General features: G+C 40.7%; 2 protein-coding genes across 5 annotated transcripts in view; both read right to left on the reverse strand.

The window, feature by feature from the left end:
- CC2D2B (coiled-coil and C2 domain containing 2B) overlaps window positions 1-2,271 on the reverse strand; it is a 107,928-nt gene extending 105,657 nt beyond the window's left edge. The window contains exon 1 of the mRNA XM_027528984.1: window positions 1,339-2,271. The gene's annotated coding sequence lies outside the window, so the exon portion shown is untranslated. The remainder of the gene's footprint in view (window positions 1-1,338) is intronic.
- Window positions 2,272-10,473: 8,202 nt separating this feature from the next.
- ENTPD1 (ectonucleoside triphosphate diphosphohydrolase 1) overlaps window positions 10,474-21,814 on the reverse strand; it is a 104,546-nt gene continuing 93,205 nt past the window's right edge. For 3 of the 4 annotated variants that reach the window (XM_027529156.1, XM_027529159.1, XM_027529157.1), the window contains exons 8-10: window positions 20,129-20,245; window positions 17,288-17,425; window positions 10,474-15,096 (exon numbers count right to left, since the gene is read on the reverse strand). In XM_027529156.1, the coding sequence (XP_027384957.1) occupies window positions 14,890-15,096; window positions 17,288-17,425; window positions 20,129-20,245 (462 nt within the window). In that variant the 3' untranslated portion in view covers window positions 10,474-14,889. The remainder of the gene's footprint in view (window positions 15,097-17,287; window positions 17,426-20,128; window positions 20,246-21,814) is intronic. The other variant, XM_027529158.1, reaches the window with a different exon arrangement.

Here is a 21,814-nt window from a genome sequence, read left to right on the forward strand (position 1 = left end):
AAACCAAATATATCATTTTTTCCAAGATTATCCTACATTTATAATTGAGCTATTTTGTATAATCAAAATCCTTAATAAACTCCATTAATACTCCATTAATACCTTTCTAAAAATATCTTCTTTTCTCTTTGAAATCTTTTTCATGATGGTTCTCTCATTTCCACTTTCTAAATAAATAAGAAATATTTTTAAGAATGATACATTACTGAGAGAAAACAACTATTTTGATGCATAAGATAAACTTATGCTATGTAAATTTTTTAATTTAACTAAAAACTAAACTAAGAAATACACTATTGCTTTTAATACTATTTAGTTATTGATCATCGTAATATTTAATCTTTACTGGTACTGGCATATGGAAAAGGTGGAACTTAACCAAAAAATTCTACAATTAAGTGTGAGACAGCATTATTTCACAGTGTTTCACAAAAACTATCGTGAATTCCATGTGTTCCATTATCTAAATTTGAAAATTAGTGTCTTTTAGTTAACTGTGATCTTATTTTCTAAAAGAAAACCTAGGAACCAAGTCTTGACAAAGGATTTTCTGATCCATGACTCAAACATGTCTTTGAAAGGCATCAAAATTAAATCATCCATTGTTCTCAGAACTAAGATACATGTATCTTGGTGCCTGTACTTACAGTCCCTGCTGGACAGAAACTCAAAACGGAGCACCTTTCTTTAAGTGAGGCCAAGAAAGCTTCTGTCCACTTCCCCACTTTAAGCCCTGCTCACCACTCTCCAAAATAAACCTTCAGCTATAATCAGACCAAACTCTTCTTTATATTTCCTGGCATTTCCATTGTTTGATTTTTCCACCTTTCCCTTAATCTAGAGCATTCCACGTTTCAAAGCCTCATTCAAACCTCACATCTTCCAGGATTTTTTTTTTTTTTTCTGATCTCCACTAGCACTAATAATAACGTATTTTTTGTTCATTACAGCCTACCCTGCAAGCTCACTTTCCGCCTGCTCTAAAGTGAGGACAAGAGCTGAGCACTGAACTCATCTGCCCTCCACCAATCCTAGCAAAGTATTCAGCACACAGTAGGGACTCAATAAATAATACGAACTTGGATTTGAAACAAATCAAGCACTGCTCTCGAACGCTGTATAATGGAATGGTTCTCAGCCTTATCAATTCCCAAAGGTGATGACTAATGGATGGGCCAGATCTTAGGGACTACAAGTCTCAGTGGCCCATGCGGGTCTGGACCTGGTAGTCTGGGGACTCCGCGGGCTCTTTTCACAAGTAGGGCTGCAACCAGACAAAATATTGGAGTGTCCGACAGGGAAGGGTAAGGACATTTTATGAGTTATTAAGACATTCACCTGGATGGTCGGTGCACTTCTGCTATGCCTGGGCGGCGAAGTCAGGACGCGCAGTTCACCACGGACTCTGAGCTGTCACCAACCGCCCCGCACCGCTCGCGACGTCTACACCCCCGCACCCCAAGCCTGCGGAGCTCTTCCTCCTCAGGACTGGACATCTAGGCGGTCCAGGAGCATGCGCGATGTGGCCTCTCAGCCAGCCTGGCGGGAGCGCGCGCCGAGCCTGAGTCTTCCGGAATCTTCGGTGCACTATTTCTGCTCACCTGGCTGTCAGGGCTTGGGACTCACCCTCGTTTCAGCCTAGCGTGCCTGGTGGGAGCCGCGGGTTTTGATCACCCGCCGCTGAGCTTGTGCCTCAGTAGCCGCAATTGCCCTGGTCGCTGTTCTGGAAGAGATCTGAAAGCAGGCTGGCCTGGATCGTGACAGCCCCACATCTCTCGTCCTGGTGAAGAATTGTATCCCCAACCGGTAAGTATCGGCCGCACGCTCCCCGGCCTGCGCGGGCCCGGGGTGACCACCCGAGTCGCCTCTGAGCAAGTGTTCCTGGCGGAGGATGCTCTCCAGCTGCCCGTGGAAGTGCGGTCGCCCACGCCGTCCAGACGCGCCTGGGAGCCTGCGACCTGCTTTGCTCTGCGCTGCCTCTGCCTTGCCGCGAGGAGAGATTCTTTGAGTTCAGGCGCTTTGGGTGTGGCATCTCAAAAGACCGCCCGGAATATGCAAGCGGTGGGGCGGGTCTTTCTCTTCCGGAGACTGCTACTAGTGTAACCAGTTTATTTTTCAAGCTTAAAATAGGGCATGCTGGACACGCTCACTCGTGTCATGCCATCTTTGCTTAATAATAATAATAAACTTTACATTGTTTTATCTTCTTTTCCCAGTGATTGACCGCCGTGTTAAAATAAAGAGTTAAATAAAATGATCTGTGGTTGGAAATTTGTCCTGGCAAACTCTTGGCGGGGGCGTGGGGGGAAGTGAGGAAACTTGCTAGTATGGAAAGCCGCACCGCGGTGCTATCGATGTACGCTTTCGTTCATTCAAACGTTTAGCAAATGTTTATTAGCTGCTTTCTCTGTAAGGCATTGTGCTTAGCGCTTTAATTCTACAGAAACTTAGAAAGTGTTGAAAACTTCTAACAAACCTTGTACATTTAGGGGAGGGGAGATGTGGAAGTAAAGAAACTGCTGCAAAGCTAATGTTCCAGGTTATACTGGTACATTATGACATAAGTAGAAGTAGACCTGAAGTTCTACTCAGCTAATAATCTGAAATAATGCATACAGATAAACGTGTCCAAACCTCGAAATCACGTGGCCAAACTGTCATTCTGAATAAAATCCTCACTGCGTCTCCCATCTTGATTTTGTAGGGCTCTTCTGTATAGGAATTTAGGAAAAATGATAGTGGAGAAAGAGAGAAAAAGTCTAGAAATACTTCCTTTAAATAGCAACGTTATGGAGAATGTGGGCATGTGCAAATAATATGTAATCTGTGGTGTTTCTTAAGTATACCTAACTCCTGGAATTATTATTATATTAATATGATGTCTTCTGAGTTCATCAGCTCCTAATCCTGTCCACTTAGTTCTTCAGGTTAAGCTTTGAATACTCCAGAAACTCTTCACATAGGACACCATGATTATGGGCTAGTTATTTTTCTTTTCTTTTCCATTTGAGTCTTTGTCTCAGAGTGAACCTGTGCTGTGCTTAGTCGCTCAGTTGTGTTTGACTCTTTGTGACCCCATGGACTCATCAGGCTCCTCGGTCCATGGGATTCTTCTCCAGGCAAGAATGCTGGAGTGGGTTGCCATGCCCTCCTCTAGGGAATCTTCCAACTCAGGGATTGAACCCAGGTCTCCCACACTGTATGCAGATTCTTTACCATCTGAGCCACCAGGGAATCTCATGAATACTGGAGTGGGTAGCCTATCCCTTCTCCAGAGGATCTTCCTGACCCAGGAATTGAAGCAGGGTCTCCTGCATTGCAGGCAGATTCTTTACCAGCTGAGCTACCAGGGAAGCCCCAGTGTGAACCTAGTTTGGCAGTAAAGACAGCATATTCTATACAGGGTTAACAGATTATGTTTCTTAAGAAGCCAGATAGTAAATATTTTAGGTTTGCTGGCCATATAGCCTCTATCACAATTACTGAAGTCTGCCATCGTGGCCTGAAATCAGCATAGGCAACATAAAGAAATGGGTGAGGTTGTGTTCCAGTAAGGCTTTATTTATAAAAACATACCGCTTAGCTGCCCAACCCCTGTTCTATACAATTCCTATCTGCTGTGGGTTAATTTTATTTGCTTCCTCAGGGTTGAGACAAAATGAATTTGCACTTTGTCTTATCACAACTTGAGTAACGTGCTGTACCATCTCTTGTGATGTAGTCTGTACAAAGACTTCAGCAAAGAACCCATTAAACAAATGACACCAAGCCATTTACTGCAAGTAACCGATGGTTACTGCAGAAGGCAATGGCACCCCACTCCAGTACTCTTGCCTGGAAAATCCCATGGACGGAGGAGCCTGGTAGGCTGCAGTCCATGGGGTCTCGAAGAGTGGGACACTTACTGAGCGACTTCACTTCACTTTTCACTTTCATGCATTGGAGAAGGTAATGGCAACCCACTCCAGTGTTTTTGCCTGGAGAATCCCAGGGACGGCGGAGCCTGGTGGGCTGCCATCTATGGGTTCACACAGAGTAGGACACGACTGAAACGACTTAGCAGCAGCAGCAGCAACGGATGGTTATACAGTTTTAGGAACAATTTTGTACTGAAAAATGTAACAATTACTGGAGAGGCTGCGCCTGCTAGTGAAGAAGCACTGCCACATTTCCAACAGAACTGAAGTTGGTTAAGGAGACCAACCACATTCACATAACTTTTATTACAGTATACTGCTGTAATGTTCTATTTTTTAATTAGGCACATAAGAGATTGACAGTAACCAATAATAAAATAAAACAATTACAGCAATATACTGTAATAAAAGTTATTATTGATTATTGTTGTCAATCTCTTATGTGCCTAATTTATAAATTTTATCATATATATGATACAGGAGAAAACATAGTATATATATAGTTCAGTACTATCCACAGTTTCAGACATCCATTGGGAGTCTTGGAATGTGTTCCCTACAAATAAGCAGGGATTACTGTATCTACTTCAAAAGCAGAGACATTACTTTGCCAACAAAGGTTCGTCTAGTCAAGGCTATGGTTTTTCCTGTGGTCATGTATGGATGTGAGAGTTGGACTGTGAAGAAGGCTGAGTGCCGAAGAATTGATGCTTTTGAACTGTGGTGTTGGAGAACACTCTTGAGAGTCCCCTGAATTGCAAGGAGATCCAAACAGTCCATTCTAAAGGAGATCAGTCCTGGGTGTTCTTTGGAAGGACTGATGCTAAAGCTGAAACTCCAGTACTTTGGCCACCTCATTCGAAAAGTTGACTCGTTGGAAAAGACTCTGATGCTGGGAGGGATTGGGGGCAGGAGGAGAAGGGGATGACAGAGGATGAGATGGCTGGATGGCATCACTGACTCAATGGACGTGAGTCTGGGTGAATTTCAGGAGTTGGTGATGGACAGGGAGGCCTAGCGTGCTGCGATTCATGGGGTTGCAAAGAGTTGGACACGACTGAGTGACTGAACTGAACTGAACTGTATCTACTTTGCTTTTACCATTTAAAATTGCCTTCCCAGGGATCACCAACAATCCAGTCAAATCCTGCAGCTTTTTTTTGTTAATGATCTCTGGGATCATTAACCACTCTCCATGTATACTTTACATTTTTAGTTTTGCACACTATTATTCAAGCTCGTCTCTTAATTTTCTGGTAGTCGTCAATCACCTTAAGTTGTCTCTTCTTCCTTCTCACTGTAGATATTTTATAGACTCTGTCTTTGGCTTTGTGCTTTTATTCCTATTCTCAATTTTTAAAATCACATTTTATTTTCAAATCATAAGTATTTGGTAAAGTTTATTTAATAGTTCATAGAAGAATGACTTTCATATTTGTTTTTAGAGACCACATCTGTTTTATTCTTTAATGCACTAAAGTCTTTTTTTAGCGCTTAATAGGCTAAATAAAGGGCGCTAGTGGTAAAGAACCCACCTGCCAATCCAGGAGACTGGATATGACCCCTGGGTTTGGAAGATCCCCTGGAGGAGGGCATGGCAACCCACTCCAGTATTCTTGCCTGGAAAATCCCCATGGACAGAGGAGCCTGGAGGGCTACAGTCCATAGGGTCACAAAGAGTCGGACATGACTAAAGCGACTTAGCACACCCAGGCTAAATAAAGTTTAACTAGAAACTGAATTTTGCCTGGGAGTTAGAAATTTCCTTCTCAGTATTTATTCAGGTATTCTACGAGGAAAATTTACTGGCTAACTCATTTCTGTTTCTTATAAGAAGTCCTCAATTAAATCTCTCTCATGTTTTTCTTCTCTTGGAAACCTTTTGCTTGCTAGAATTTAGAAAAGTCACTTTTTGAACTCAGTATTCTGTTAAGGTAGTGATTGCTATTTCTAAACTAAGATATAATTCTTCCCATCTTTTTCTCTAGGCATTATCTCTGAGAAAATTTCCTTTATAACATGTCCAGATGTCAGTTTTCTTCTTTTTGAAACTAAGCAACAGGGAATTCCCTGGCTGTCCAATGGTTAGGACTCTGCACTTCCACTTCTGCGAGCCCAGTTCAATCCCTGGTCCCAGATCTAAGATCCTGTAACTGTGTGGTGCAGCACTCACACCCACCCCCTAAAAAAAAAACAAAAAAACCTAAGCAATATTGGAACAGTCCAAAAATCTTATGTACCTTAGCATATTTTCAGTAGGCATTCCTAAAGAATATCTTCTGTTTAATTTTCTCTTCTTTAATAAATATATAGTATTCATTCAGCATCTTTTATATGCTGCTTAGCAGTTCTTCTAAGATCGCTACCTGTCAGATATAGTACTAAACATGGCTACAGAGGTCAGGAAGAGCCCTTACCTTCAAATAGGTAAGTTAACCAGCAAATATAATAGAGTAGGTGCTATAATACAGGATACACTGCTGCTGCTGCTAAGTTGCTTCAGTCGTGTCCAACTCTGTGCAACCCCATAGACGGCATCCCACCAGGCTCCTCCGTCCCTGGGATTCTCCAGGCAAGAACACTGGAGTGGGTTGCCATTTCCTTCTCTAATGCATGAAAGTGAAAAGTGAAAGTGAAGTCGCTCAGTAAGTGTCCGACCCTCATCGACCCCATGGACTGCAGCCTACCAGGCTCCTCCATCCATGGGCTTTTCCAGGCAAGAGTACTGGAGTGGGGTGCCATTGCCTTCTCCGACAGGACACACTACCTATTCCTTTTCATCCTATAAGAATTTATGGTGCACCCACTGTGTCCTAGAACTCTGTTTGGCTCTGAGAAGTCAATATTGAATAAGAAAGGCCAGATCCCTTCTTTTATCTTATCTTTGTGTGGACTAGCAAGGCGTTATATGAAGAAATTCTGCACTGCTGTTCCCGTTACCTAGAATGTTCTATCTTTGCATGGCTGACCTCTTAATTTAAATATCACCACTTTAGAGTCAACCTTCCCTGGTTGTCTTATTTAATATTGTCCTTCTCCACCAGTCACTGTCTACTGCATTATCTTGAATTTCCTACAAAGTAACTATTACTTCTCTTTTGAGAACAGGGACTTAGCCTTGTTTGATCGTTCTATATCTTTTAAGTGTTTAAACGGGCTTCCCAGGTGGTGTGCAGTGGTAAAGAATCTGCTTGCCAAGAAGGAGATCTGTGTTTGATCCCTGGGTCAGGAAGATCTCCTGGAGAAGAAAATGGCAACATACTCCAGTATTCTTGCATGGGAAATCCCATGGACAGAGGAGCCTGGTGGACTACAGTTCTTGGGTAACAAAGAGTCTGACACAACTTAGCAACTGAGCACACACACAAGTGTTGAAACAGTGCCTGGCACATTTAGGGCTCCTAATAAGTATTAATATTTGCTGAATGGACAAACTAATGAATAGACGGATAGTGCTGATTCAACAAATAAGGTAATTTCAGATAGTGAAGAGTGGGTACTCAGAGAAAATATATGGATGGGTGGAGTCAGGGAGGTCTGATGTCCAGTACTTTACTACTCCTGACCTTACTCCCTTTCCACCTTTATCTGTTCTGTCACCCTTTCCTCATAGTGCCTGTTCTTAAACTTAAGCCCTTAATTTTTGTGATCTCTTGGCCACAGGAAATAATATTTATATCTTAACAGTTGAAAATCCTCTCTAAAATTAGGCTTGGCTGATGACCTTTACCGTGTGGTTCTTAAGCTTTATTCTTTCCATTAAGGCAAAATATCTGTCAATTTTTCCAAGATGCAAATGATGAGCCCATTTGCTTTTTTTTTTTTTTTTTTTGAGCCTTCAGCAAGTTGTAATATTTTTGCAGTAGTATCAGATCACTGATCACAGACCACCACAACAAATAGAACAATGATGGAAAAGCTTGAAATATTGCTAAAATTACCAAAATGTGACAGAGCCAAGATGTAAGCAAATGCTTTTGGACAAATGGCACCACTAGACTTGCTTGATGCAAGGTGGCCACAAACCTCAATGTGTAAAAAACAAACACAATATCTGCAAAGTGCAGTAAAGTCAAGCACAATAAATGAGATATGCTTGTATATACAGTGGAATATTATTCACCCACAAAAAAAGAAATCTTGAATTTGCTACAACATGGATGAACCTTGAAGGCATTATGCTAAGTGAAATCAGTCAGAAACATAGATACTGTATGATCTCACTTTTACATGGAGGACTCCAAAAACAAACAACAATCAGCCAAAAACAAATTAAAGAAAAGAGCTCACACAACAGAACACATTGGATTGGTGGTTGCCGGAGGAGAGAGAAATGGTGAAAGGGTTCAAAGGTACAAACTTAAGTCATAGGGGGATGTGTAATGTGTAGTGTGGTAACACAGTTAATAATATTTGTGTTGTCTATTTGAAAGTCGTTAGTTTCTCGTTATAAGAAAAATTTTGGTGTGGTGACAATATTAACTAGACTTACTGTGATCATTTCACAGTGTATAAAAATACCAAATCACTGTGTTGTACACCTGAAACTAAGATAATGTATGTCAGTTCAGTTCAGTTGCTCAGGCATGTCCAACTCTTTGCAACCCATGGACACCAGGCTTCCCTGTCCATCACCAACTCCCCGAGCTTGCACAAACTCATGTCCATCGAGTTGGTGATGCCATCCAACCATCTTATCCTCTGTCGTCTCCTTCTCCTCCTGCCTTCAGTCTTTCCCAGCATCAGATTCTTTTCCAAGGAGTCAGTTCTTTGCATCAGGTGGCCCAAGTATTGGAGCTTCAGCTTCAGCATCACTCCTTCCAATGAATATTCAGGACTGATTTCCTGTAGGATTGACTGGTTTGATCTCCCTGCAGTCCAAGGGACTTCTCTAACACCACAGTTCAAAAGCATCACTTCTTCAGTGCTCAGCTTTTTTTATGGTCCAACTCTCCCATCCATACATGACTACTGGAAAAACCGTAGTTTTGAGTAGACGGACCTTTGTTGGCAAAGTAATGTCTCTGCTTTTTAATATTCTGTCTAAGCTGGTCATAGCTTTTCTTCCAAGGAGCAAGCGTCTTTTCGTTTCATGGTTGCAGTCACCATCTGCACCCTGGCTGCAGTCTCATCCATGTGCCTTGCAAGCTCTTTCCTTTAGGGCCGGACCCTGGGCGGTCAGCTCTGGCTGCTGCTGCTGCTTCCTCCTGGGTTTCTGGCCGCCTCTCCGTCCTCCTCCGGGTCCCGGTTTCTACCGCACTTCCTCCTCTTCTCCTCCCACTACCATCCCTGAGACCATGGGAGGCTTCGTATCATGCGGTTCTTCCCGGTCTTCCAGGCTGTGATAGCATCATCAGGCTGCGCCCTCCTCCCCGCCCGCCTCCAGCCGAGGCCCCAGTCTTGAGCGCTGTGGTTGAACCAGACTCTGCGCCGGGATCTGCGCGGATGCCCTCGTCTGGGGTAGACTTGGGACTAACCGCCGGGGCAGGTCCTCTTTGGGGCACCTAGTCCCGGTTACAGCGGTTATAGGGTGTGTGTCGCCGGTCCAATGTGTACCTGCTCCTGGTTAGGCGCCCGCCCTCCGTCCCTGGCGCCCCTCCCTGCCTCCCTCGCAACCCACCTGCCCACCCCCGATTTGCTTTTTTTTTTTTTTTCTTACTTTGTGCTCAGCTTTTATGCCTAAAAGCCTATAACCCTCTTTCTGATTGAATTTTTAAAATTTGAGTTGATATTTTTCCTCTAGTAATCTTGGAGTGGATATCTGGGATTCTGATGAAGCAGCCAATCTCCCATCCAATTCTATGGATGAAATCATGGATTGACCCTCAAAATGAAGACTTTCGTGGGTAAAAGAGACATGATTTTATATTAATATTTTATAATGTTATGAAACATATTTACTAAGAATCAAGAAATGTGCGTTAAAACTTTAGCTCTACCGCTTAGAAATTGTATATAATTTAGAACAAGTGACATAACCTTTCAGGCCATTCTTGTTTAATTTGTAACCTAAAGCAATTGAACCAGATCAGTTAGCTTTTGTTAAGATGCATCATAAGCATATCGAAAACTAGTATTTCATGAGATATTATTTGTTGTACAGGAGTAAAAAGTGTTTAAGTCAAATAAATTTTGGAAATGCAAACTGCAATCAGCATGAGCATTACTTTATAAAAAGCCCTTAGGATTCCTGAAGGATTTGTTAAATTTTTACATGTGGAATCTAAAATGTCACAAATGAATTTATCTTTGAAACAGAAACAGACTCAGAGTCATAGAGAACAGACTTGTGGTCGCCAAAGGGGAGGGGGTTGGGGGAGTGATGGATTGAGGGTTTGGGATTAGAAGATGCTAATTACTATCATATATTTTATATAATTATTATATACTATTAAGCTATTATATATAAAATAGAAAAACACCAAGATTCTACTGTATAGCACAGGGAACTATTTCAGTATCCTGTAATAAATCATAATGGAAAAGAATATGAAAAAGAATATATATAACTGAATCACTTTGCCACACACAAGAAACACACGAATTGTAAATTGACTATACTTCAATACATTAAAAAAAAATAATTTATTAAATTTTATTTAACCCAGAATTTCCCCAAATTATTTGAGCACAGAACTCTTGTTTCCCCCACAGGACAAGCATTAACATGACATGGGACACTAATTGTCTCCAAACTGTTTAGCAAATATTGATTAATCTGAAAGCAATATATTGGAGACAAGATCATTGTTCTTGATATCAGGTTTCTACTGGGGTGGTAATCACAAGATTGAAAAGAGGAATCAAAATGAAAAATGCTGTAAAGGCAGAATGGGAAGGTCTTGGCCAGGACAAGCCCCTGTCACTTCAACACTGATAAAGTTGATTCTAATCTTGGTTCCTTAAGGGAGTGGTGGTGTTAATCATGATAAAATGCAGGAGGAGGAGCAAGTTTATGAGGAAAGGTAGAGCTCAGTATAAGTCATCCTAAAACACACTGTTCCCCATCACAGGCCTTTCCTCCCCTCTCTTCTTAGAACCTTGCTATAAGAAATGATGTTGTTTTATTTTATTTTATGTTTTAACTTTACAATATTGTATTGGTTTTTCCTTAAAATTAATGTAATTAAATAGGATCAAGTCAAAAAAGAAAAAAAAAGAAATAATGTTGTTTCTTAGGAAACTGTATCTCACTTTTGATTGACTAATCCATGTTCTCTGATACTCTTCGTGCAAAAGGGATATAGAAATAAAAAGTCAACTCAGGTGCTGATGAGGGTGATTCCATCATTATATCATCAATATAAATTTAGAAATTCATTTACTTAAAATAGAGAAATACAAAAGGCATAACAACACTTTTAAAACATGGAGTCTTAAATGCCACTTTGAAAGAAGAAGGCTTATGGAGACATTCTTTTCCCAATTAATTAAAATAACTATTGTACCTGTGATTAAACCAATTATGTTCAGTTGTATTAGATTCTTGTGCAAATAAAAACTTGAGTAGTTAACTATACACTGGCTTAAACATATAAGGAAAATAAATAGATGGTCTCTTAGTTAATCTGTCATTTTAGAATGTGAGACTAATGTGGGAGGTGCCAGAGCATCCTGGTTAAGGCTGTGGAAAGAAGATGGAATTGATGATGTCTTGGAGGAAATGACATATTTTTAAGACTATTCTTTGGCAAGATAAGTAGATTTCAGTTCATGGAAAACATACTTTATGTTTTAGTTCATGAGAAACTGTGGTAGACTGAATCATTGTGCCCAGTGTTTCATGAATTTTCTGTTACAATTAGTCATTCATGTCCTTTGCCACATGACTCTGCCATTTTCCCCAGTGTTTCTTCAATTGGTAAAGTTGGGGTTGGTCATATGACTTATTTTGGTCAGTAGAATGTGAATGGAAGTGACAGGGCCATGTCTGGGCCAAGACCTGAAGAGGCATCCTGAATTTTCTGTCCTTTTTGTGTCCCTTCTACTCAGAACATGGCTCAGGAAGCCACCAGACAAGGAGAGTGGGAGATACATGGAGCAGGCCTGAACTTGACCTACTGCCGGAAATAGAGGTACTAGCTGATTTGAGACCCATGAACATGAAAATCAATGTTTATTGTGGTAAGCCACTGAAATTTTGAGGTCGTTATAAGAAATAAAAAAAAAAAAAAAAATAGTACAAACTGAAATACCTGGCTAGTGCAGGCTAATTGTGAGCAACTTGTTATGTTCAAACAAGATAGCAATTATCAGACTCTGAATCAGAGAGCGATGAAACCATTTTGGTGAAATTCAACTCGTCTTTCAAACCAACAATACATGAGAATATATTTTAATAGTAACTTTACTATTATATGCTAAACTTTGTGAGCTCTTAAGAGACTAATCTTTATTTTAGTATTCAAATTTACACTTTGACTATAGAATTTAAGCATCCAAATTATCTTGTATCATCTTTAAATCCAGATTAAATTTTCTAAAGTTTAGGGTTAATCATCAAGCATCTTGGTCTGAATGACAGGCATCTCTATTGTCACAAAAAAATGCAACAAAACCTGAGGAATAATGTGAAACTCTGAGCTGGGATGTTAAAAGCTTGTTAAGGATAATGTTAAACTTCATATATAATAAATAATAGCAAGGATGTTATAGCATCTATAGCTGTTTAAAGAAGTTCCCCCACCCAGAGAAAGACAAAATACTATTGCCTGTGTTTTTTTAGCTTTGAATGTACTTTTTGATATGTGCTGTTTAATATGGTAGCCACTAGTCACACATGGCTATCGAGCACTTAAAATGTAATCCGGATTAGGGTGTGCTCTAAGTGTAATATACACAACAGATTTCAAAAACTTAATATTAAAAAATAAGAAATCTCATTAATTACATTTACTTACATGTTGAAATGAGTTCTAGGCACCTTCACCATAAGTATCTTTGCCATTGACACCTCTGCCACAAGCGTTTTTGCGGCAAACATTTTCATCAAATAACTCATTGCCTATAAGGCACGTTCTCCATGAAAGATAAAATAACCGAGGTAGGAGTTTTTGGTTTGACAGTTTGGTTTCAACTGGTTGAAATGTGTTAGCATTTCTTCTAGTTGGCAACATTATTGATGGCTTTATTGAGCTGGCATATGACACTGATTTGTCCCAAGAGTTGGTTTCGTATTTTGAAACACTACTTTGGAGGAGAAAGAGGCCACAGTCCTAGAAGGTGGAGAGGGAAACCCACATTTCCCACATGACTTTGGAATGTCTATCAACGGACACGTGACAATATGCCAAGAACAAACAACTGTGTAGAAGCTTTCACAGCACAGCACAAAGCTCAGTTACAAAGATGCCTCTAAGGACTTGGAAACGTACATCGCTCTTTATGAAGGAAGACATTTCAGTGAACAAGAAAAAGTATGATGCAGAATGAGGAGACAAACCAATGAGCCAAAAAAATAAACCCCGTATAAAATGCTATGAATGAAAGACTTGGAAGACAAGTGCTTAGGTACCACCTGCAAAATAAAATAAGCTATTTGTACAGTATTGCCATGAATCTACACACATTTTAAATGTACTCAAACATTTTATATTTCATAGTGTCTTGAATTTTGTTATTCATTTCATTGTGTCCTTTAATTGCCCCTCTTTTATTTTCCATTATCTTATATTTTATGGCAAAATTGCTTCCAAGCCAATTACTACAGTGAAAATGTGGCCACAAGTGCTTGTGGCAAAGATGTCTATGGCAAAGATGCTTAAGCAGAAGTACCTAGAACCAGTAGTAACACTTGTAGATGTGATCCCTGGCACATTTTGTTGTGTAAATACCATGACACCAAAAAGGCATGCCACTCTCACTCATGAAGTTCTCTCACTAAATTAGATCCTGGGACAGTAAGATACAGCATGGCTTTAGTGACATCTCAGTGAGCATCTTTGTGGTGCAACTGGTTAGCATGTTTAGCAAAACGGAAAGGTTGACGGTTCATGTCTACCTCAGGATGGCCTTATGCCCAGCCAATTTCTTGGTGATGAAAATATACTGGAGTTGGATAGCATTGACAGTCGCACAGCATTGTGAATGTACTAAATGCCACTAAACTGTTTATGTTATAATGGTGAGTTTTAGGTTCTATGCCTTTTACCACAATAAAAACCAACCCCAGGAGATGTTTTGGAGGACACATTTTTCCAACCTTATGTTGTAACTATTTTTATTCCTGACATGTGTACACCTAACTAAATAATACGCCCTGATATCTGAATGCCTATGTATATATGTACAGCAGCTTTTAAAATAATCTCTGGTATGGGTGTCCCACTCTGTAGCATTTTTGGCATCACCCAGGAATATGTGACTTAGGCAAAAAGCCTCTTTTGGCTTGGATTAACTATTTACTGCATAAGCACAGAAATTCCTTTGCAAGACTCTTTTGCCCTAGTACACATTTGCTTAGTCTAGACAATTTTCCCATGGAAAGGGCAGGCTGGGCTTGGGTGTGTGTCTATCTTCTCCAAAGGCATTGTATGGCTTTTTTAATAAATGGGAAACAGGTCTGTAAGATCACAACTGAATTAGTCCCCAAGATTCTTCTTTTAGGCAGGGCAGCTTCCCAGCACAGGACTCGAGATTCTCAGTTCTTTTGGACAAAGTCAATATTGTTCTTTTATAAAGCAATGATCATGAAAGGAGGCAGATCTTTAAGACCCACACAAACAAAGAGTACAAAAGAGAAAGGGGGGAAGTTTGGAAAGACTCACAGAAAAGACAGTGTCTGCCAGGAAGTCCTTGAAGCAGAGGGTGGTGAATACTTCCCACGGAGAGGCTTTAGCAGAAGCCAAGGAAGCCTCATGCTGGTCAAGACTGGCCTTGGTGAGCAAGAGTGGTGACCTTGGGCGCCACTGTGGAGGTAAGTGCTTCCTGGGCGAGTTTTCTCACTCCAGCCAGAAGATTTCAGCTGCTCCTGCTATACCATGTCTTTCCAGAAATACGAAGGCTTGTGAAAGACAACTATGCCTACGATGATCACTGCGAGCAGGATCAGGGAGAAGAGGACCATGAGGAAGACATAGGTGGAGTGGGGGAGGGGTGGGGACATTGGCTCTTCAGCTGGAATCTTGTTGGTCAGGTTCAGCATGTAGCCCAAAGTCCACCCAACGCTGGTGCTCCGGACCTGCAAACAGTGGGGAAAGTGTTGTTTCTGATTTGAGGATTAAATGAGCTTTCATTCAACGCTACCCATAACACTAAACCACCAGGAAGTGAAAGCACCACGTTCGGTTCTCTAAAGGGATTACTTCTATATTTTGAATTGGGAATATGGCTGTGAGGAAACAGGAGCAAGTGATTAGAAGGAGAGTGTGGGGCCTCACTACTGTATTCCCCAGATTCACAGAGGAATTTGGTGAAAGATGGCTCAGTTCTCCTGCCAAGAAGAACTTAATTCAAATTAGGCCTTTGGAAGTTTGCATTCCTCTTTTGATATTTGTGTAATGTGGGTGATAGGGTGGGGAAGGGGGCTGGAGGCTGACAGGAAGCAGGCAAAAAATGAGAGACTGACTGTCCCTGTCCTTCTACATCCATGTCAGGCCCAGGAATCTCATCCATACAAAACCAGGACTTCTGTTATGATTCAACTAGGGAAAACCTGGGGAATAATCCCCATCAAGTCAGTCTTACTCGACGGATGTTCAAAGACATTGCATATGCATGAGAAAGGATTATTCTCAAATGAAAAAACATTCTCCAACCCTGCCATCTTCCTAGGGATATTCTCAAATGAAAAAACATTCTCCAACCCTGCCATCTTCCTAGGGATATTTTCAAATCACCTCGAAATGTATTGAAATATAGGTAGTCTGTGAATAATAAAGAATTGTGGAAATGTTTCTATTACATGAGTTGTATGTGGTCATGGTAGGAAAATCACCAAGTACATATATCTTCTTTTTTGAAGATAAAACCATCTCTGCTTCGTCACTCAGAGTTGTTGTTATTATCATTTTGTGTCATATCCTACCAATCTCTCTGTGCATGTTTTTCACAGAAAAAAGTGGAATTAAATTGCATGTAGAAGTCATTTAACAACTCTTTGTAAATATTATCCCACATCTCTTAAGGGATTTCTGCAGCATCATGACTGGTATGAACTGCCTTATATGGTCATTTTTACTCACTTTATTCAATTATTTATAAACCCTAGAAATGGAGTAGTTGGACAAAGTGATGTACATATTTTAAGGCTTCTAGCACATATTGCCAAAACAGTCTTCCCAAAGGTTATGCCCGTTTACATCCCAGCCAATAGCATGTGAAATGCTCCTCTCCCCTACGCCTTTACCAGTCCTGGGAATTAATAATTTGTAAAATGCCCGCTTCCTTTTATGGGAAACTGGAACTTTATCTGACTGCCTGTGTCAAAGAAGCCTCCAGAGTTACTGGAGTTATCACCTAGGGTTTAGAAATAACAGATCATAGTTGGTACCTCAGAGAATATAAGTCTGACATAGACATCTCTCTCAAACAGACAAACCATGATGGAACAGAAGGAAAACTTGGATGTTAAAACAAGGAAAAGATTCAAATTAGCAAAGGCAATATTGACAAGAGCACGATGAAACTAGTATTTTCAAGGCCACCACAGTCCTCTGCCTTAATGCTTTGTTTTGCTTGAAGTCAGGGGTAAATTGTTTTTGCCATCAATTGGTATGAGTTTAAAAGGTAGAGAAACACTGTCCTTAATATTTTTAATCAGCCACAAGTGTGTTCCTCTGTCTCACTGCCAGTGGAAATGTTGCTCCAGGCCTGAATGCCTGCAGGTGATGCTTTGGTAATGCACAGCCATGAGGTTGCTTCTTTAAGGCTTATGCTAAGCCTGATTTCTTAAGCAAAGGCCCCCATGCACAGTCATTCCTCTCATTCCTCACAGTGAGCTTTCGGATTGGTCATTCTTAAAGCTGCAGCCAACAAGGCCTTCACCCCTTATAAGAAACCATGATCATCCTTTCTGGATTCATGAAGGGGCCTTTGGGATGGATGTTGAAGCCAGCACACAGAATCACTGTGGCTGTTGAAATACTGTTATATTACTTTAATATCTTATATTTTGTCTTATAAGGAGTTAGTCACTGTTTTATGAGCAGAAAGGTGAGGCTGAGGATGCAAGTAGACCTCCTTAGATAGGATGCCCACAACTGGCTGGTCAACATGCCAGGAGAGCCAGGCACAAAATCCCAGCTTGGGTGAGAGGTGAGGTGGCAGAACAGGACATCAGGCCAAAATTTAAATCAGGCTGACTCCTACCTCTTTCAAACTCAAAGCTGTCTCAGTCACTACCACCCAACTTCGCCCTTAACCCAACAAACCTTGTTCATGAAGTGAATATTTTTCCAGGACTCAGCTGTAAAATGGTAGCCATTCAGGAGGAGAACCAGGATGTAGGTGCCAGAAAAGCAGTATTCACTCAGGTATTTCTCCTTCACTTCACCAAAATTCTTCTGCACCTGGAAGCAAAGTGAGGAAAACATGATGCTTGTACAACAGGCCCTTCTCCACAGCCGCCATGTTCCCTACTGAGCTGATCAAGGGAATAGAAAGCCCCAGCTCACATGGGCCTGAGGGTTGGCCTCTGCAGAGGGCTTTGGGAATGGCGCTGCATGCCTTCCATGGGTGCAGGGCTTCATACTTCAGGGTCTGTTAAGGGATCTTTTCCTCCACAGGCTATGACACATTAATAAGTGCTCCAGCAGGAAAAAAAAAAATCTAGTTTCTGCGGTCTAATAGGTTCAACAACACTGAATTTTACTATATTTTTTCATCCCTTGTGAAACATTTTCCACATATATTCAAAACTGAAAAACTGTTACATGAAAGAAATCATTAATTTTTGTTTAATGAGCTTGTCCACTTATACACACATTTATTCAATAAATATAGTGTCTGTATTTTCATTTTACAGATCTTTAAGTGTGGGGAAAATTTGATCTTTGTTAAGACATTTCAACGTGTAGAATCAAAAGAACTAGGGTTGGAGTCCTGACTCTATCCACACCGTCTCAGCCTCTTGCCCTTGTTGTTGTCCAGGCACTAAGTCGTGTCTGACTCTGCAACCCCGTGGACTGCAGCACGCCAGGCTCCTCTGTTCTCCACTATCTCCCACAGTTTGCTCAGACTTATTTCCATGGAGTCAGTGATGCCATCCAACCATCTCAACCTCTTTCTCCCCTTCTCCTCCTGCCCTCAATCTTTCCTAGCATCAGGGTCTTTTCCAGTGAGTTGGCACAGTTACGTTCGACAAACACTGCCCTGGAACCCAGTTCAGGAAGCATTTTGCTCAAGAATCCAAGATGTTCCTCTTTCTCCACAGATCACCAGCAGCTGCAAAAAGCCTCCCCTCTTGGAAAGGGCTGAGGCATATCTGATCTGCTCTTTCTGAAAGCCCTGAATACCTCCTTCATGTCCAACTCAGACAAAATACTTAAGAGAAAATTCCAAATGTCCAGGCTCTTGCACAACCTTCAAATGTCCAGGCTCTTGTACAATCTTCCTTCCTCGGTTGTCAGTGCCCAAGAGAATAGCATCCATTTTCAAATAATCACATATCTTCAGAATGAAAGCACCATGCATTTTGCAACCGTGTCGACTTAAAACAGCTGCTGTTTTTGGCCACTCCTAGATGATCTGTTTATTTTTAGAACAGAGTATATGCAGATGACACCACCCTTATGGCAGAAAGTGAAGAGGAACTAAAAAGCCTCTTGATGAAGGTAAAAGAGGAGAGTGAAAAAGTTGGCTTAAAGCTCAACATTCAGAAAACTAAGATCATGGCATCTGGTCCTATCACTTCATGGGAAATAGATGGGGAAACAGTAGAAACAGTGTCAGACTTTATTTTTTGGGGCTCCAAAATCACTGCAGATGGTGATTGCAGCCATGAAATTAAAAGACGCTTACTCCTTAGAAGGAAACTTATGACCAACCTAGATAGCATATTGAAAAGTAGAGACGTTACTTTGCCAACAAAGTAATGTCCGTCTAGTAGAGGCTATGGTTTTTCCAGTGGTCTCATAGTTGGACTGTGAAGAAAGCTGAGCACTGAAGAATTAATGCTTTTGAATTGTGGTGTTGGAGAAGACTCTTGAGAGTCCTTTGGACTGCAAGGAGATCCAACCAGTCCATCCTAAAGGAGATCAGTCCTGGGTGTTCATTGGAAGGTCTGATGCTAAAGCTGAAACTCCAATACTTTGGGCACCTCATGCGAAGAGTTGACTCATTGGAAAAGACCTTAATGCTGAGAGGGATTGGGGGCAGGAGGAGAAGGGGACGACAGAGGATGAGATGGCTGGATGGCATCTCCAACTAGATGGACATGAGTTTGTGTGAACTCTGGGAGCTGGTGATGGACAAGGAAGCCTGGCGTGCTGCGATTCATGGGGTCGCATAAAGTCGGACATGACTGAGCGACTGAACTGAACTGAACTGAAATTCCATATCTTTCTCTTGCGTCCCTGGAAATTTTCATCAGGTGGCACTGGATCTTGAATGACTCAGTGCCTCAGACCAGAAGAAAACTTGTGCTTCTGTCATAAGCAGGATATATATTGAACCTGTTTGATGGAAAAATGGTCTGACCACAGTGGTGTCTGTGGCAGATTCTGTGAACTGCCTGTCTTCCTCGGGGGTTAAGGGAAGTAGTAGAAGACAATGTGCTCAGCTCCAGGAAGTAGCTCGTGGTGGATCTAGGGCTCAAAGCCAGTCGTAAAATCCCACATCCTGCTTTCTCAGCCAGCCGTGGCCAATGAGATGTAAGAGAAAAGACTACTAAGGAGCTTCTGGGCTAGCTTTTGCTTTCCTGTAAAAAGGAACTGATGTATCTGGATGCGATCACTGAAGCTAAACCTTATTTCCATGAGGAAAGCAGCCGAAGAATGATCGAAGAATGATTGAAGATAGTCAAGCTATTGGACCCATGCCAGCAACTGCCTATTGCCACACTTCAAATTAGGTGAAAATCATTAAGACCTTTTTTGTTTAATCCATTGTATGGCCAGTTATCATGGAATGCCGGTGAGTTTATTCCTAACTGAGTGTGCCATCTGGGCCTCTCTAACATGTGTGTTGGATCTTGGTCACATTAGTACAACCTGAAGAGCAGACGCACAGGGAAATGGTAACAATGGTAACAGCTGCTGTTTCCAGTTGCTTACCTCTTCCCAACGCTGAGCGCAGAACTCTTCCAACTTCTCAGTCAACTGTTCCACAGATACTGATTCCTCTGATGTAAGGTTTAAAAACTCCATCACATAGTAAAAAGCTGAAAATGCCTACAAGAGAAAAGTGCTGAGTTTGGTGCAGTGTCCAACACAGAGGGGCATTGATTCACTCTCCAGAAGGCCAAACCCCTAGGGAAAGTGCCTAGAAATCTCTGAGGAATAAATCATCGATCAGGTGATATTCCAGACCCAGGAACTGCTTCCTTCCTAGAAGGTGTCACTTTGCCACTGACAGGCATTTCTGAGCTGTTTGGTAGCTAATTTTCTCTACAATCAGGGAGAAAGAAAGAGAATCAGGGAGAAAGAAAGATAGGGAAAAGAGAAGATAAAAGAGAGAGGAACAGGTCAGAAAAATCCCATCTTTAAAAAGCTATTATGTATGAATTTTTAATAAATAAAGCCTGGAAAATTCTACATAGAGGTAATGGGAGTGATCTCTAGCAAAATCATAAGATTTTTTTTCTTTTTATTTATGCAATTTTGGGCCTATTTTTATAATGTACAAGTACTTTCTTTAAATAGCCAATGTTTATTTAACAGATAATTTTTGCAGGTCTATCACAAGCTAGGCACAACTTAAAAGTTTAAAAAAATCATCATCATCATATGTGAAAACTATATAAAAAGTTTAAAAGTGAGTTAAAAGGAAAACATTCTAGAGTAATGTAAATGAAACCCCAAATAACCAAATGGGACCTTAAAACTTAAAAGCATTTGTACAACAAAGGAAATTATAAACAAAACAAAAAGATAACCTGCAGACTGGGAAAAATATTTGCAAATGATGTGACCAACAAGGGATTAACTTCCAAAATATACAAATGTAAGGCTTAATATTAAAAAAAAAATCAAAAAATGGCCAGAAGACCTAAATAGACATTTCTCCAAAGAAAACATACAGATGGACAACAGGTACATGAAAAGATGCTCAGTATTGCTAATTATTAGTGAAATGCAAATCAAAATTGCAATGAGGTATCACCTCACACCAGTCAAAATGGCCATCACTAAAAATAATACATGCTGGAGAGGGTATGAAGAAAAGGGAACTCTCCTATACTGTTGGTGGGAATGTAGATTGGTGGAGTCACTATGGAGAACAGTCAAGAGGTTCCTTAAAAAAACTAAAAATGGTGTTACCATAAGATCCAGCAGTCCCACTCTTGAGCATATATTCAGAGAAAATTCTAATTTGAAAAGATACATGCACTCCAGAGTTCAAAACAGCACTGTTTACAATAGCCAAGACATGGAAACACTCTAAATGTCCATCAACAGATGAATGGATAAAGAAGATGTGGTATATATACACAATGGAAACATACTCAGCCATAAAAAGAATGAAATAATTCCATGTGCAGCAACATGGATGGACCTAGAGATTATCATACTACATGAAGTCAGTCAGAACGAGAGAGAAAAATATCAAATGATATCGCTTATATATGAAATCCAAAAAAAAAAAAAAAGAACTTACTTACAAAATAGAAATAGGCTCAAAAGACATAGAAGACAAACTTATGGTTACCAAAAAGGGAAAGTGGGGAGACGGGGAGGGATAAATCAGGAATTTGTTATTAATATATACACACTACTATATATAAAACAGATAAGCAACAA

This window comes from Bos indicus x Bos taurus, chromosome 26, assembly GCF_003369695.1.
Source record: "Bos indicus x Bos taurus breed Angus x Brahman F1 hybrid chromosome 26, Bos_hybrid_MaternalHap_v2.0, whole genome shotgun sequence".
Taxonomy (NCBI): domain Eukaryota; kingdom Metazoa; phylum Chordata; class Mammalia; order Artiodactyla; family Bovidae; genus Bos; species Bos indicus x Bos taurus.